This window comes from Odontesthes bonariensis, chromosome 15 (assembly GCF_027942865.1).
Source record: "Odontesthes bonariensis isolate fOdoBon6 chromosome 15, fOdoBon6.hap1, whole genome shotgun sequence".
Taxonomy (NCBI): Eukaryota; Metazoa; Chordata; class Actinopteri; order Atheriniformes; family Atherinopsidae; genus Odontesthes; species Odontesthes bonariensis.
Window position 1 is genome coordinate 22,200,097 of NC_134520.1, and position 17,638 is coordinate 22,217,734.

At 39.4% G+C, this 17,638-nt stretch overlaps 1 protein-coding gene across 1 annotated transcript; it reads right to left on the reverse strand.

The window, feature by feature from the left end:
* Positions 1 to 347: 347 nt before the first annotated feature.
* Positions 348 to 14,160, reverse strand: nmur1a (neuromedin U receptor 1a). The gene is made up of 3 exons (XM_075485535.1): positions 14,010 to 14,160; positions 4,411 to 5,355; positions 348 to 1,629 (listed from the first exon to the last, which is right to left on the reverse strand). Exons 2-3 carry the CDS (start codon positions 5,327 to 5,329, stop codon positions 1,244 to 1,246), a joined length of 1,305 nt encoding a protein of 434 aa, XP_075341650.1. The 5' UTR covers positions 5,330 to 5,355; positions 14,010 to 14,160; the 3' UTR covers positions 348 to 1,243.
* Between the last annotated feature and the right edge of the window lie 3,478 nt (positions 14,161 to 17,638).

Below are 17,638 nucleotides of genomic sequence, written 5' to 3' on the forward strand. Positions count from 1 at the left end.
CAGCTTTATATTTTCAGCCAAACCTCAACAGCCAGGAACCCCTCTCAAATTTGATTTTCATGGACAAAGGGATAGAACCTCAATGCTTTTTTAATCACATCAAAGAGGCTTTTGAAAAATTGCACTTGTACCAGAGTGCCTTGTGACCAACATCACCCACTCATGATGGTATTGGTCAAAATGCACTCCAAAAGAGAAGATATATAAAGCCATTATATGCCGCCTGAGGACCAGTTTGATCCAAACTAAAAAGTAAATAGACAGTGGTGTACAGTTTTTCTAAATAATAGTTTTTGTTTGTATTAGCCTCGGTACTTATGAGTCACGCTTTGCCATATAAAACAGGATTCAAACAATGTTTTTTAATTTTTCTTCAGGCAACTTTATAAACAGTTGTCAGAAATACAACATCATATAAGACTTGTAGTTCAACAGTTCAACAGCTCGACCAAACAGATCCACACAATAATTGTTCTCGTTAAAATCATCACGTTTTCATAGTTTTGACTAACATCACCAAATATAGAACACATCTAAACCGTTAAACTAAAGCAAACATTAAACTACAGCAGAAATAGACAAAAAACAGCATATCATTAGCAGTGCACAAACACACAAACAGCACTATCTTATTACATAATGAACCACTAATTTGACACAGTTAAATATTTGCTCAGACAGTGCAGTTTGCCTTTGAAATGTACGATTGTTGAAATGAAACATTTGGTTTTTACATCAACAATTATTCTCAGTGACATCCGTAAATATCGTTTTTACCAAAAAAGACTAAAAATACAACATAAAATTATTATTTTTTCAGGTGGGAAGGCGAGGCTGTGTTATTTTATGCATTAAACTGTCATTATGTCATTATGTAAGACATATTCTCTTTTTGCAGACATTCTGGAGAACATTCAAGGTTCACATCTTAAACTTTTGTGTGTTTAACCGTGCGCCTTCACATGTGTGTTTATAAAACTGTAGAGTTCATATAAAATGTGTCTGCTGAGTTAACAGTTAAGTTTAAGTTTTCAGATGTGGAATGATTACACATGCGGTCCAACAGCTTTAGCTGTTTTTTTCTTGACAGTTTTTCCACTTAAACAACATTTTGCTCAAATACATGTTAAAAACTGACGGCTGATGACAGGTGATGGGTGCAGTGGCCTAGAACCAGCCAGTCTTTTAAAACAGAATGTCTTTCTGCCAACAATATGTCTCACTCACAAAACCTTTTTTTTTTTCAACGTGAAAAAGTGGTCTCATCCTTCATTTTCATTTCTCCATCCTCCGCATCAGCTTCAACGATAGCGGCTCCATTGCTGACGGGTGCGTCGCTCAGTGTGCTGCGAAGTGTCACTCGGGTGACACTGAGCGAGTGTTTTCTCGGAGTGATGTGATGCTGCCGATGGCACATGACCTCCTTGAACATTTCCCTGAAGCGCGTGGACATGAGGTTGTAAAGGATCGGGTTGACTGCTGAGCTGAGGTAGAAAAATACTCCGGAGATGATGTGCACGTACTCAAAGATTTCCCGGTGGCTGTCAGTCCAGTCACTGATGAAACTCCACATGAGGCGGTCAGTGTGAAACGGGGCCCAGCAGATCCCAAACACCACCACCAAAGCAACTGAAAAAAAAAGCAAAAGACAAAGACACCTGTGATGCTGTGCTGAGGACCTCAATAGCAACACAGCGATTAACGTTGCCAGCAAGCTCTGTCTGCTCTCAATTAAATTGTCTCTTTGGAGGGGATGTGTCATTCAGGCAGTATGTCATTGTTTATCCTCAACACTCAGCCTTTGATTTAATCCTACGCATCAGGGAAAAAGACATTTGTAACTGGGAAGTACGCCTTTTAAATTTATACTTAATACCAGCTGTGTAGGTCCCAGTGCTCCTCCTCAACAGTCCCCTGACATCAGACAGGCTCTTATAAACAAGCTCGACAGAAGGATTAAACCACCATCATGACGTGAAAACATCCCAATTGAAAAGCGACATAACTTTTCTGCACAATAGTTGCACCGTTTTGCTGTGTGCAAACAGAGAATCCACAAATACATGAAAATAATTAAAGGAAAACTCAAGAATGTCCATAAAATGACAGAGGAACTGACAGCTCCAACACTAGCCATTTGAGCTTGCTGCTTTGACGAAAAAGAAAGGGAGAAAAGATAAAAAAGGATAACCGTTTAAGATTAAATGAAAGAACCGTACTAGGCCAAATATACCAATCTGGGAGAGGACAAATAAACCTAGTTTGGGCCTGTAGTTAGGACGATCAGTTTAAATGGTAATTTTGCTTTGTAAAATAGTAGTGGCAATTATTTTTGAATGATAAAATAAGCAAAAATCACTGTTTTTAAATTCTGTAAAATTCTTCAACTGTAGATTAGTTGAAAATGAACCATTTAGGATTAACATATCAGCCCTATGCATATATTCTTTATTTACCTAAATAGAATTTATGCATATGAGGCGATGTTGGACTGAAACTGCCATGAGCTGAAATGAATACCAAAATATAAAAGTTACTCAATAAAAAAAAATCAATAGTAAGGTGTCATAATTAATGTACAGAATGGGAAAAGACATTGCTATTTCTGTTTTCATTCCCACGTGTTTTCAATTGTGTTAACATCCCTATTCATTTCCCAAAGCCCATATTTTCCATTTACAGTTTGCTAACACACGGAGCAAAGCAATTCCATAATCAACCTCTTTATTGATTTATTTTGCAAACTAAATTGTATTATACCTTTTCTGTCATAAAAGGAAATTCTTAACTTCTCAGCTATCAAAGTTGAGCATTTATTTATCAGTGTACATCAACTTTGATTGATAAAAATGATACATCTCTATTATCTGCCCCCGTTCTGTTTATAAAACATTGCTCCTTTCTGGAAAATGACTGAGGATATGAAGTAGTTTTGATTGGTTCTACAAAATGCACACTGTTTTTAACTGTCTCTTCAAAGGTCAGCAGTGTCAAAAGAGCTTGCCATTGGACAACAGCACAAACTCGTGTTGAATTTCAAAGGGGGGAGGGGCTCATATCATATGTCGAGGAGTTAATTTCAGCTTTTCAAACAAACCCTCTCATTGTGACCACTGAAACTGACATATTTCAGCATAAACTTTGAACTTTTGATTGCTGCTGTGTCCACACTTTCACACCACGATTCTGTGGAAGGTTTTCTAAATGATATGTGATGCAATGTATGACTCACAGCATATTGTACAGTGTTTGTAAATATCACCTCTGGAGAAACGTTCAATAATTATGAATCCTTCATGCAACTAATAAAAACAAATGCAACTAAATAGATTGCTGTGACATATCACCTAGATAATACAGGAATATGTAACATGTAATATTATGATTCATTATATGTGCTATTACAGTGTATAATGATGATTACAATATATTTATGAGTCGTTACTTCACAGCAAACATTATCTTACTTGGTCCAGAACACTGGAAAACTTATTAAACGTGAAATGAAATAAGATTGAAATAAAATGAAAAATAATAAAAGAAGAACATTGATCTACTGCATCATGCAGTGTGTGTGTATGTGTGTGTCTGTAAAGCTTTTCTTATTGCATTAACAGCTGAAGCAAAATTTTGATTCTGGTGCTATGATCAACAGTAGTCAGTGAGTTTTCCTGACTGATGAGACATTACTATCCTTTCTCTGTGTTTTTCTGACCTTCAGGCCTCCAGCCTTTAAGCCATATTGATGAAAATCCTCCAGGAATATGCTGATCTTTTAAATGGCAGAAAACCTGTGTCTAAATCTTGTGCTGTCCAGATCTGCCCCCCCAAAAATAAATAGTTCCCTGAAGATTATGCTGATTTTGATCTTTCAATAAGTCCATTTATCTAGCAATGTGCAAGATTCTGACGAGTGCTTCTTCAATTTAAGGATTTGTTGCTTTTTCCTGTTTCATATTATCAATTCTTAAACGACCGTATAGTAAGACTGAAAAAAGAAAGCTTGGAATATGACAAAAACATAAACAGAAGGTCGTCACACCTGACTGAGGCAGTTCGGTAACAACTGTATGTATAGCACTATACTTAAACTATTTATATAAGGTACATAAAGTAGCATCTGGGTGAAAGAAGACTGCGAAGGTTATGTATTTGTTGAAAAAGAAAGCCGTTCAGGAGGGAGTCTAATTATACTGTAACTCAATTCTGCAGTAATTTCATTTCATTCCACTTATGTAAAGATGTGTTAAAGAATAGTGCCTGAGTTTAGGCTTATACAAAATTAAAGATGTTCATCTATCTATCTATCTATCTATCTATCTATCTATCTATCTATCTATCTATCTATCTATCTATCTATCTATCTATCTATCTATCTATCTATTCATTTTAACAGATCATCATACTCACACAACATTTTTGTGACCTGCCGGCGTCGTGCCTTCTGCTGCTGTGTGCGGATGTTACAGAAGCTCTCCTGTCCGAAACTAGACTTGGCCTCCATTGCCTGTCGCATCTTCTCTCGCTTCAGCTGCAGCCCGATGAGCATGTAGAGAATGCTGATCGTGAGCATGGGCAGGATAAAAAATAGGAAGGTGGTCAGCTGGATGGTCAGGTTGTACATCCATCGTGGTTTCACCAGTGTACAGATGGCTGAGTCAGGAATCTCCACATTTACGCTCCCAGCGGGGCCAGTGGCGCGAATGTGAAGGATGATGATCCCATGCAGACTTGTGTTAGGCACAGCGCACAACACCGACACACCCCACACCGTGAGGATGACCCGCTTGGCATGGGTGCGCGTCACAACATACTTTGCTCGCAGTGGGTGCACCACAGCGATGTATCGTTCAATGCTCAGTGCAGTCACGTTGAGGATGGACGCCAAGCACACCGTCTCAAATAAGAAGGTTTTAAAGTAGCAGCCCCCCTTTCCCAGGAGAAAGGGGTAGTTTTGCCACAGCTCATACAACTCTAATGGCATGCCAAGAAGTAGCACCAGAAGGTCAGATACCGCCAAGCTGAACAAGTAGTAGTTTGTTGGCGTCCACATGACCTTGTTGCGTGCAATGACAGTGCACGTCAGCACATTCCCCATGACACCAACCAAGAAGATAACCAAATAGGTGAAGCAGACGGGCAGGAACACAGACGATCGACGAGGACCCAGATATTTTTCCAGATACCCTTCCTCTGTCAGACATGCATCGTCCAGATCAATGTGACTGCTGTTCATCCCAGAGGTCACATTGACACACTTCTGTCCTGGTGGACAAAGCCATTCCTCTTTTTCAGCCATTAGATCAAAAGAGCAGTTGTTAGCTGACATCCTGCCTAAATGGCCTGGCTCACAATCTGGAAAGAAATCAAGGAAAGGGTTATGAGCATTGGATGCCAGTGGCAACACTTTGCAGTACAAACAATGCGTTACCCTGCAAGGAGTGAGTCAGGGACAGTCTAATAATGAATTAATCATTAATGAAATGTTCTCGGCAAACTACAAACCAAGGATGGTAGGATATAGCAGATGATGATTTTTTTTATCATACCCTAGAGACATCCTGAGAATACTTTAGTTGTCCTCTGATTACTAAGCCTCTGGGCGAAATGGACAATGTTTGTGTGTGAAGATAGAACTAAGCAAAACAGGAAAGTTAAATCTCCATCAGATTCATCGTTAGAAAGAAAACCAGGAAGCAATTTCTCCAATTAAGGAAGCTCAGCAGCTTTTCATTATGATGATGTAATGAGGTACTATTTAGTAACTGCTCGGTATGATTTATCACTTGATAACGCACCTAGAGGGAAATTAATAATGAACTAATTAAAACCGATTGCACGACTAATCATCTTGGTCATTTTGAACACACTCAGATAACAATAAAGTGGCTGGAAGTGACTATCTATTTGTAAGACTAATTTCACACAGATGGAGGTTTTCATGATATATGCAAATGTATGTGTGTCAACAGTAAAGGAAGGCGTAATCTTGACTTTCATCCCGTTTCCCCACAAATACCCCAGACTCTGCATAAGATTACCTGTTGCTGCCATTTCTGCATATAGGTTTTGAGTTTGCTGCTGTGACTGAGCGACTGGCTAAGCTTGAATGATCATCTTTTTCCCGCTGTTTCCAAAACTATTTGTTCCTTGCTTCATTGAACTAAGATATGCAGAATTTTATGTAAACTAATTTGCTCAACTTGTTTTGTTGATACCAGCCAACGTGCCTTAAAATACATCACACTGTAATCTGTTTTAAGGGGAGCTACACAGGAGAACTGGAACTGGTGTTATTGAATTTCTATGTGTGTATGTGAAGTGTAATGTATATTTTTCTTATTTGGAATAAATTAAAAAGCTGTGGATTTGAGTCAAAGTAATTTTCTCTCATTGAATTCTTTGTTTTTGTAGCCCAGAGCTTTATTGTTCTTGTTTAATTTGATTTCAAAATATTTGCATCAACCATGAATTATTAAGTTTTTCCCATTTGTTACTTAGATATCATACCTAGTTACTTTCAATCCTGAAAACTGTGATGGTGGCCACTTGAAAATAATTCCATCATATACAAGATATACTTCCTCAAAATAGAGGTAGGAATGGGAACATGTACAGCTTGATTGACTCGTCTGGGAATGATTGATAAGCCCATTTGAGGGGACAGAACAAGAGGTTCAGTCAATTGTGAACTTGAACTTCATGCACTTTGTCAACTGGCAAATATTTTATTTTCTCCATTTTCCAAAGCTTGTTTTGAATACTTAAATTACGTAAATACTATCACTCATTGTATTTCTGATTGTTGTATTTGTCAGTTTTCACACATACACTGGAGGTGTTGTTGGGGTACGCCAGACTTCTTGCAGAGATTTCCCACCCAGCAGCCTTGTAAAACCGCTAGAATATAAGTATAAGTGGGTTAGAAGATGTATGCACGTGTCAGTAAATATTCCAGAGTATTTTCTGCAGCTGTGCAAGAAATGATGTGTGTGCTAGTGAGAGTTTATTCATACTTCTGACCTCTATGCCGCTTTCCAATTGCTTACCATTACTGTTGCCAAATACAATTTCCAGCAATTTCCACAGAGTAATTTCTGCATCACATGCCTCTTGCTTTAGATAGCCGTTCCCCCCCACACCCCCACCTTCATACTTCCAGTAGAAAGCAGAAAGCCTTCTGCTGTGTACTTATGTAAACAGCAACTGCTGAAAAAAAACAGACCTAACAGACCAAATTATTCATACTTTTTCCTGGAAATCTCCAGTGTTCCCATGTGACAATGCTTTATGACAAAGAAAATTCGGAAGATAGAGAAAGCGGGTCTGTGATGAACCAGGACAGTTGGTGTGAAAGCATGATCTACCTTGAGTCATAATCAATTTAAAGTCTTATTTCTATGTTCATTAGGTATACATGTAAGCCACAGAGTGCCATACATTAACACCTGTGAGTTACCCAACACAGTCACAGTTTGCACAAACACAAATAAGGGAGGAGGTTTAAGCTGCTGCCATTAAGATATGTCAGCCTTTTAGACTAGTTTAGCATAAAGATTTGAAACTACTCTGTCCAAAGATAAAGAAAAACAAATCATATCTACTAGCATTTATAAAAACCTACTCATTAACAAATTCAGTTTTGTTGCTGAAACTGGATCATGTATCACATAGATAATAAGCAGATTTACATGGATGGTTCCTACTTCTATCTCACTGCATGCAAATAAACATATTACCCAAAACGCCTTCTCTGTTCCTCTTAAGAAGTCTGAACAGTTTTAATGATAGACTGCTTGCACTGCATTTTCATGACCCGGACCAGATTACTCTTGCCATTTGGTGATCAGTCTGGTGGCCTTTTCCTAACCTTCAGACCTCTGCTTGGGAATTACAAGTACAGAATCCAATCGTCAAGATTGTCACTGCCAGCTATGTCTCCTTGAGAATTACTGCACCCACTGTTCAAAGTAGCACACATCAGAAGGCAAACTCATTATATATATGAAACCTTTGGAGGCGTTTGAAGATCTAGTCAAAGAAAAGTAATTTGCGAATAAATATATGCTGTGGGTGAAGGACTTTACAGGAACCTGGACAAGATGAAAGTTTAAAAATCATCTGCGGTTTCGATACCTGCATTTTAAAATAAAATGTCTGTCTGTAAAGGATTTTTGATATTTGTGATCAGTTTCATGACAGAAGGGATTTGATTATCCTTTGCAAGGAAATTTGGTTTTCATTAAAAAAAAAAAAAAGTATTTTTTTCTTTTCTTGTTAATGCTTGAGTTGCTGTATTGGTATAAGAAAGTAGCCAACGGCCAAAGTCGATTTTATGAGTGGGAGGTAAAATGTACTATTTAGTTAAAAATGAAGGTTAACATGAATTGCTTTGCTGCTTTTTGCAAATGAATGCTTTTTGACACAAGGCAGGAGAGTACAACAAGAAATTTTTACGTAGATTTCTGTGCTGGTTAGCAGTTTGTTTTTTTTACTCTCAAGTGGTTTCACCTAATAATGCATTTTATCAGGATTCTTTTTCCGTTCAGTCAAGCCTTCAATCTAGACAGAAAAAACACTTAAGACACAATCAGCAGTACGGCATGTCAGTGTACCGAATACACACCCACTATATCACAATGAACTGCCCACCGTCCCCTCTGATAGAGTGAAGTCCCCATCGTGCCATTAATTACATTTGTGTGAGGAGTATGTTCATTCTAAAGTCCTTGATGTCCATCAAGCTGATACATTTGAACATGTTTTCCATGATAAGCACGAAAAAATTATATTATTTTATAAGCATTTTATATTTTAGACATAAATGTACAGTATCAATTGATACTAACCTATAAATTCCAGCTATGTATTTTTAAAAGTAGATGCTTAAAGCCAGACAAGTAGGAACTTTTGGAACACATTTTGATTTTAAAAACTGAATCCATCTGTGGCTGACAAATTGTTCTTTAAACAGTGTCTCTTTTGGTCAATCCAAAGTAGTTGTCACTACTGTTGGGTTACCGTATATGTTTTCCTTACATTTCTCAGACCTATGTACCTCACGTCTCGTCTGATGGCAGCTTTGATTGGCTTCACTCCCCCCCGGAGCTCGTCTGAATTGAAGAAAGCGGGGTGTAGAAAATGTAAGGATGGTTGAATGAATACATCTCTTGAATCAGACTGTGTTCCAGCTGCATTTAAACATGCTTTGCTGCAGTCTCTTGTCAAAAGAAACATTTACACCCTTCCTTCCTCTTGAACTTCAGACCACTTTCTACACTAAGTTACCTTTTATTTATATTTCTGGAGAAAATTGTTCTAAGTCAGCTGCAAATTTTTCTCAATAGAAATGGCATCTATGAAAAGTCTGGTTTTAACAAAACCATAGTACTGAAACAGTTCTTTAAATACCTTTCTGGACTGGTCAAATAAAGCCTGTTAATACCTGCTAACAGTTGGCTTTCGAGTGCAATGCAAAAGTGTTTAACTGTCATGCAGTCCTGCATCAAATGACTGCAGTGGTCTTAGGTTTGTATCAACTTAAGCTCGTTATGGCATAGAGGAAAAGACAACACCAGGATGAGTGCCCTGATTTTGATTGAGGAAGCTGTTGAGGGGGATTCCAGTTCTGAGTTTATTGTGGCTCCAAGCACACTGAGGGTAAACACGCTATGATTGGCAAGTGGAAAAGGCTTACTCAGCTTGTTTTAGCAGATGTACCTACATTCAATAAACTTTTTTAAACACACTGAACATACACACAAAAACATACATGTTTTGTAAGAAGAGCTTTACAGCTTCTAACAACCTTTTAACTGTTGATTTAGGGAACTCTGGCGCTTCTAAACCCAACTGCTGGCTTTGAAAATGGGTACCACGTGGTCTTATCAAGCTTGAACGTAGACATTTCGGGTACTATTTTCCATGTTTTTAAGCCACATCTGATGGGCAGGATGAATGTGGTTGGAATGGTTGCCTCAGAGCAAAGTTTATCTTGGTTGAGACCTTTTTGAGTGGAGTTTGCATGGCTTTCTTGTTCATGCGTTGGTTCTCTTTGGGTACTCTGGCCCCCTTCCAAAGTCTAAGAAAGGCATGTTTGGTTAATTACATGCTATGTAATTGGCTGTGGGAATCAGTGTGTGCATGCATGGCTGTTATAGTACCCTGCCCTGTTCCCAGTGGCAACTGGGATATGCTCCAGTCCCCCTGCGACCATGAATAGGATAAGCGGATGTGGAAAGTTAATAAATGAGCCCTGCTTACATGTGGAGTTCCTTGAGGCTCCGTTCTTGGCCCTATGCTATTCTCTATGTAAATGTTACCTTTGGGATACTTTTTTAAAAGATATGATATTCCCTTCCATTGCTTTTACAGTTGATATTCAATTCTATTTGCAAATAAAATGCACGTTCATGAAGATTTGTTGCAATCTTTGCTGAAGCGAAGCCAATGCATCAAAACTTACTTAATCTTAATTAAACCAAGACTGAAATAATCTTTTTATCATGATCAGACATTGTAGATGACACTATTAGTTTTCCTTTGCCTTTGGCTTCATATAATTTATCTTCTACAGTACCTTGATCTTATCTCTAAAACTGGGCTTTTTGGCTTTCAATGTCAGATTGTGTACCACTATTGCCTTGGTTTATCTTCACAAATGTTTTTGTGTGTACTCAACCTAAAATGTTATTGCTGGTTTTAAAGCCGGAGTACCCGGAAGTTTCCATCCATCCATCCATTATCTTCCGCTTGTCCGGGGGTCGGGTCGCGGGGGCAGCAGCTTGAGCAAAGAGACCCAGACGTCCCTGTCCCCGGCCACTTCCTCCAGCTCTTCTGGGGGGACCCCGAGGCGTTCCCAGGCCAGCCGAGAGACATAGTCTCTCCAACGTGTCCTGGGTCTTCCCCGGGGCCTCCTCCCAGTGGGACGGGCCCGGAACACCTCACCGGGGAGGCGTCCAGGAGGCATTCTCACCAGATGCCCGAGCCACCTCATCTGACTCCTCTCGATGCGGAGGAGCAGCGGTTCTACTCTGAGCCCCTCCCGGATGACCGAGCTTCTCACCCTATCTCTAAGGGAGAGCCCAGACACCCTGCGGAGGAAACTCATTTCGGCCGCTTGTATTCGCGATCTCGTTCTTTCGGTCACTACCCACAGCTCGTGACCATAGGTGAGGGTAGGAACATAGATTGACCGGTAAATCGAGAGCTTCGCCTTCTGGCTCAGCTCCTTCTTCACCACGACGGGCCGGTGCAGAGCCCGCATCACTGCAGACGCCGCACCGATCTGCCTGTCAATCTCCTGTTCCATTCGTCCCTCACTCGTGAACAAGACCCCGAGATACTTGAACTCCTCCACTTGGGGAAGGATCTCATTCCCGACCCGGAGAGAGCATTCCACCCTTTTCCGACCGAAGACCATGATCTCAGATTTGGAGGTGCTGGGATGACCATCAGTACCCGGAAGTTTGAAAATGTTAAATAGCTAATTTTTCCCACCATGCTAAATGTTGCAGTTTCAGAATAAATGCTCATAAATTGTAAAGTTTCCATACTTTCTGGTCTCATAAATCGTCACACCTAAGTTTACACCTAAGAGTTTTCATATTGCAACATGCTTGTATTTCATTTTTCCAAACTGTCACATATACTGTACTACACAAAATGTAAATTACTACAATTTCAAGGCTCCAAAATGTTAAATGGCTTCCTTTTTCTCTTTGAGTTGTAACATGCCTGCAGTTTGCTTTACATGGACCAGTCACAAATGTCATATTAAATACCCATGAAAAGGCAGGAAGGTGGCATTATAACTTAAACTGTCACATAAAAGAACAAAATTAAGCCTAACCCTTATTAAAAGGCTAGGTGTTGCAATCTGTCTCGATTCCCCCCCTGTCCCAACTGACGATGAGACATTTGAAATGGGGAGCCAAAGGTAAAGTGAAGAATAAAAAATTGACACCCACATGTAGACAACTCATGGAAATTTCCATGGAAAATTAGTAAATAATATATCATTAATTATCTGCTCTGTTGTGGGATGTAATTATTCAAAACCAGTGAAAAAAGCCATCAGTCATAAAAGAAAGCAGTCTTTTATTTAAGTACAAAAAATGTGATCCATCTCGCAGCTGTTAATACTTCATACATCAGAAACCAAAACACCTATCATCTTAGCCTGAAACCCCTGCCAGTTTGAAACAATTGTCACAGTTATTGTCCACAGAACACAGACATCTTTTGTCTTTTCTCTCGTATGATGTCATGAATAATCAAAATCACCAGTTTGAATTATGCACGACCGCCCTGGGAGAAGTCAACCGACTAAAATAACATCCTGTTCAGACAAAGTCGACATGACACTGCTTTCTATGAAAGTCAAAAATGTCATTTCTCCTTGGGATAAATTGAATTTGGGTACATGAATAGCACAGGTTACTCAAGAACTGTGAAAAACCTTAACAGGGAATTTCTTGAACTCCTCTGTGCCCATGAGTCATTTTAAGATATGACTTGAATAACAGCAGACTCAAATTTTGACCCACTCAGTGCACTGAGACTGCAGAACTCGTCTATCACTCTAAACTGTATGGAAATACTGCACCTTTTCACGACTTCATTAGATATTTCCTTTCTCACCTTTTTGATGTTCTGCGTATCACACAGAATTAACACGGTTTGCTGCTTACTCTCTGGCTTTTTTAAATTTACTGATATATTTACAGTTTTTTTTGGCGGGATAACAAGAAGATAACAGTCAACAACGAACCTAACTGCGTTTGAACTTAATCATACACAATGAGAGTCATCAGGATACAAAAGTTGTTAAGATCATCAAACCCATCCATCCATCCATTTTCTATACCAGCTTCCAACTTGGGGTCGAGTTGGGGCTGGAGCCTATCAGCCATTGAGCATGAGGCAGGGTACATCCTGAAAGAGTCACTAGTCCATCACAGGGTCAGACAGGGACAAACAACCATCCACTCTTACACTCACTTCAACAATGTTTCGCATGTTTTTTGGGCATTGGGAGGAATCCGTAGTACCTGGAGAGAGCCCACGCACACACAGGGAGAACATGCAAACGCCACACAGAAAGGCCCCAGCTGGGATTCGAACCAGGAACCCTCACGATGTGAGGCGACTTTACCGATACAGCCATGTTTTCTTTTATTTGTGATAGTAATACTTGTTTATCATTTCTATGTAGATTTTGTAGATTTAAAATTTTTTTAATTCCATTACTTTCCTTTTCAATTATCCAGCTTTGACTAATGTGCAGCTGACCCAAGCAGAAAGACACCACTGAGACTTGTGAATATAAAAGATTGGACACAAATTAAATTATAAGGGTTACAGCCTTTTTCATATGTTATGAATATTTAAATATCACAATCACAGAGCTCTTTCTGCAGTGTTGCTAACATATAATATATATATAGATATTAATTCATTTAGTATTTGAGCTTAGTGCTTCATTATCAGTCCTTAAAGTTAACTTTAGAACTGAAGTGCTTTTAATCCCTTCCATCAAAGAGAAGTGATATTTTCCCATATAAATGATTGAACAAAGATAACTAAATAGATAGAAAAATCATCTAAAAACAAACAAGAAAAAAAGAAATGAATAGGAAAGAATAGAATCATTTGACTAACTGTTGGATAGTTGAAGTATAACAGAGAGACATGGTTGAAATATTCAGATGTTGCCATTTGTGCATTATCATTTTAGAAAACAATCAGGATAAAAAGTGTGATATCTGTGGTTTTAATATGTGGCACTGAATTAAAGGTCAAAGGGTTGTTAATTTTAAAGAAAAGTAAAACAAAAAAAGCCAGCAGCTATATCAACTGGTTGATTACGTTACGATACCTGTTAAGGTTCTCTACATTCTAGAAGTAATAAATGATGAAGTGATTTCTTTAGTAGACGCTGGATGAACATTACAGGGATTCAGCCCTTGACTCAGAATGTCTAGCTTTACATAAAGCATAAATCTTACCTCTAATGAGTTCCCCTGTTTAGATTCCTTGGCGTGCGGAGATTAGTGTCTCGAGTGTGAGCAATGTGCTGTACTGTGAGTCCACTCTCCTCCTGGTCTGCCGCTCTCTCCTCAAGCCTCACTCAGAATCATGTGCGTACATACAGCACACACACGCTCCCTCTTTCTGTCAGCCTCCCTCACCACCATCCTCCCACACATAAATGTGTGAATTTAAACTTGCATGTGTAATTCTGTCCGGTGGCAACACTTCCACTTTAATCAGTGGTGATTAATGTAGTCATAGGTAATATGAGTTGTCAGGGGTAAGTCACACTGAGAAACCCTAAATGACAACAAGAAAAAATAACTCTTTCCCAGTCTTAATACAGTATGATTTCTACTGTCTGTGTTGTTTTTTCATGATATTTTCTTGCACTATGGAGGTGGAGGTAGGAGAGTTTTCTTTACACCTTGATGTGAGATTTGGGCGTGGTTTTGATTTTCCATCAGGGGGAGGAAGCAGTAGAGACTTCCGTTGTACAACAGTCCGTAAGATGTGACTGTTGATTATCACAGTCTGTTTATCTCCCCATATAGACAGTCAAACTGACTGTCCTACCTGGAGGGATGCTGTGTTTTAGCAAACACACATGACCGCAAGGCAACAGATCCCTTAGTGGGTTCACCTGCCAATCAATATCAATATCGATGTTTTCATTTCTTTTTGTTTTCCATTTGAAAGTGCCTGCATGGAACTTTTTCTATTTTTCCACTTTTCATGCTGTCATCCAGTGTATCTGCAAAAAGACCCCCGTGACCAAATGTGTTGAAATGAATGCTTGTTTACAAGGCTGCAGCCTTCTGTGTCTTCTGTGTTCTGGAATATAATTGTTGTTTTACTGCGCCAGCTTTCTGCACCTTCTTCCATGAACCCACAGCGACCTGACAGATTAAATATGCATACAGCAAGCATATAAGTAAGAGCAAAGCAAATCCCACTTCAATAGTTTTGGGCTGATTGTCAGCAGGTGTTGTGTCCCAAAGGTCAACCATTATCTATCTGTTTTAGTGGAAATATATAAAAGTGACTTGTAAATCTTGATAGTGGGCAAAATCTTGTAAAGCTAATGAGAATATCACCATGTCCTAAATCCACAGCTATATGAATTTTCAGTTCATACTCATGAAACGTGCCAAACTAACACCAATATTCCATTCCACACACAGACAGACACAACATGGTGGAGAGAGAGAGATGTCAAGCAGCGCAACACCTTTGTTTATAAAGCTTTGAGGGGATCACCGTATCTTTGTAGACTGATCAGAAGATTTGGGCCACACGCTGTTGAACCTGGTAACAGGAAAGTATGCTCAAACTGTAAAAGAGGAGGGGGGGCTTTGTGTGGCGTGAGATACTTTTGTCACATCCTGGTTGGATTCAGACAATGCTTTGTTATGGTTAAAAAAAACCAATTATGGTCACCTTCTCATGCAGGTGGTGTCACGACCACTAGAGGTCGCCTTTTCTTTGAATGTTATGATTGGCCACATCTGCCAGCTTGAACAAATGTTACATGGGCACGTTATGAGTCAGTCTCTGTACTCATCCTTGGGATTAAATAGTTGACCGGGGTTTCCCTGAGGCCTATATTTAACAACGATGATCAATAAACTAAATGACCAGAACAAGTGGAGATTAAGATTTGAGTAAGTAGACTCAGAAAAGCCTAAAGGATTTTAAGAACCCGTTAATTTGTTTAACTGTGATTGTTTTCCTCAGTGGTCTATGGGCACATTGACCACCCAGCTGCATTTACAGTATTTTTCTTCAGAGAAACGCAACAGCTGTTGGTAATTACTGCCCATCTCTGTTTGTCTCTCTTTTATTGAGTCTGAAGCGTTTTTCACCTGTAATCATAAAAACTGATTGCATCCTCAAGGCCAGAAAATGCACAAAAAAGGTCCTATTTCTGAGTGAAATTGTCCCTGGTGATTTTTTTTTTTTACTCTGTATTTTTCAATTGTTAATTTATGACCTAGAAACACATAAATCCTTCTAGCATCCACACATCACAGTAAACTTGAAATAAGTTTGGCACATTAAGACAATTCCTAGTAGATTTTGTATCTAAAACTATTTTAACAGAGTCTCTCCCATGAGTCAACTGATTTCAACTTGAGTCAACTGATTTAAACTTGAGTCAACTGATTTAAACTTGAGTCAACTGATTTCAACTTGAAGTATCATGTTGTAGCGTGCTCTCAGGAAAGACAGAGCACAGAGATGTTTACATAAAGATCCAACCTTTCTTGACATCAAGAAACGTACCCTCTTTACGACCCTCTCAACGGATCAGCTCAAAGGAGATAACGGAGCCAGATGTGAGACCAACTAAATGGGGTTCTTTGTTTCCGAGTCTTCTCTCCCCCAGACCAGCTACGAATAATAAATTATGTAGGACACCTCCTGATAAGGGAGCAGATGTAGCCTCAAATGTCCTGCTGGTCCAACCTGAAGGAATGCCACACTTCCCTATTTTCAGAGAGTGAAAATTCCACTTTAAACCTCGCTTTCCGTAGACTGAAAGTGTGAAAATCATTACTGGACAAACCTACAGATCATTTTGAAACATTCGCCATTCTTGTACCTTCTTCAATTAGCAAATTATGAAAATTGGATTTAAAAGGGATCCCTCTCGTGGAGCCACAGTGCCCCCCAAAGGACATGGATAACGGACACTTTTCAATATGTCAGCCTAAACAACCATGGACAATTTCAACTACGGATGTTAATGTTCTCATTATGTGCAATGCATAACCTAATAGGGTTTAATTCCACAGGTATTACTCAAACAGCTGCAGATCATTCTAAATTAACAGCAAGCAAAGTTGTCATTACCATTTTTGTCATGATAATATGAAGTATTGTATGCTAATAAGTGTTTCATGCTCATATTTGTGTTTATGCCTGCTTTTATGTGACATTATTGTCTGTTAAGAACATTATATTGTCTAAAATCACTGTCATATGGGTTAAATACGGTATAAGAAAGGAGCAGAATCCCCCCTTTTTGTCTCATGAATTCAGCATGGTCAACCCCCCTTTTTTCCCTTGGGTCAAAAGCCAGCTGAACTCTGATTGGACGAAAGCTGACATGTGACCTCGAGTTTAAAACCCGAGCGCACCAGAGATTCTCTCTCTCATATCTACCATCTTCCCCCTCTTAGCTCGCTCTTACTGCTTACTCTCAAAATCCGCAACTCTGGGACCTCCCTGTGGTCCTCCAAGCCTTGACCACTCCCTTTGTCCCCTAAGCTTATGCTTACAATTTTTGACCTCTCTCTTGTCTTATCGCTTGCTCTTAGCTCAAGTCTTCTGTCCTCTCTCTATTTTACTCCGTAACTATTAATTCCCATTTTTTTTAGACTTCCTTTTTTTTATAAAGTCTGGTCCGATACACGCGAGTGTTTGCTAAATCACACCGCCCGGCCCAAGAAGAACAGCCGACTAAACGTCACCCAGCCGGTCACCAAGGAAACGTGGTCTCCAACAACGACGCCCAGCCGCTGGTAACCAAGGAAACGTGGTCTCCAACAACGACGCCCAGCCGCTGGTAACCAAGGAAACGTGGTCTCCAAGGACTGAC

Bases quoted from the DNA above. Each gene is read 5' to 3' on its own strand.
- nmur1a (XM_075485535.1), bottom strand. From the start codon at position 5,329: ATGTCAGCTAACAACTGCTCTTTTGATCTAATGGCTGAAAAAGAGGAA. The intron at 1,630-4,410 runs GTGAGTATGATG...TTTTTTTTTCAG, and splicing joins GCAGGTCACAAAAATGTTGT to TTGCTTTGGTGGTGGTGTTT.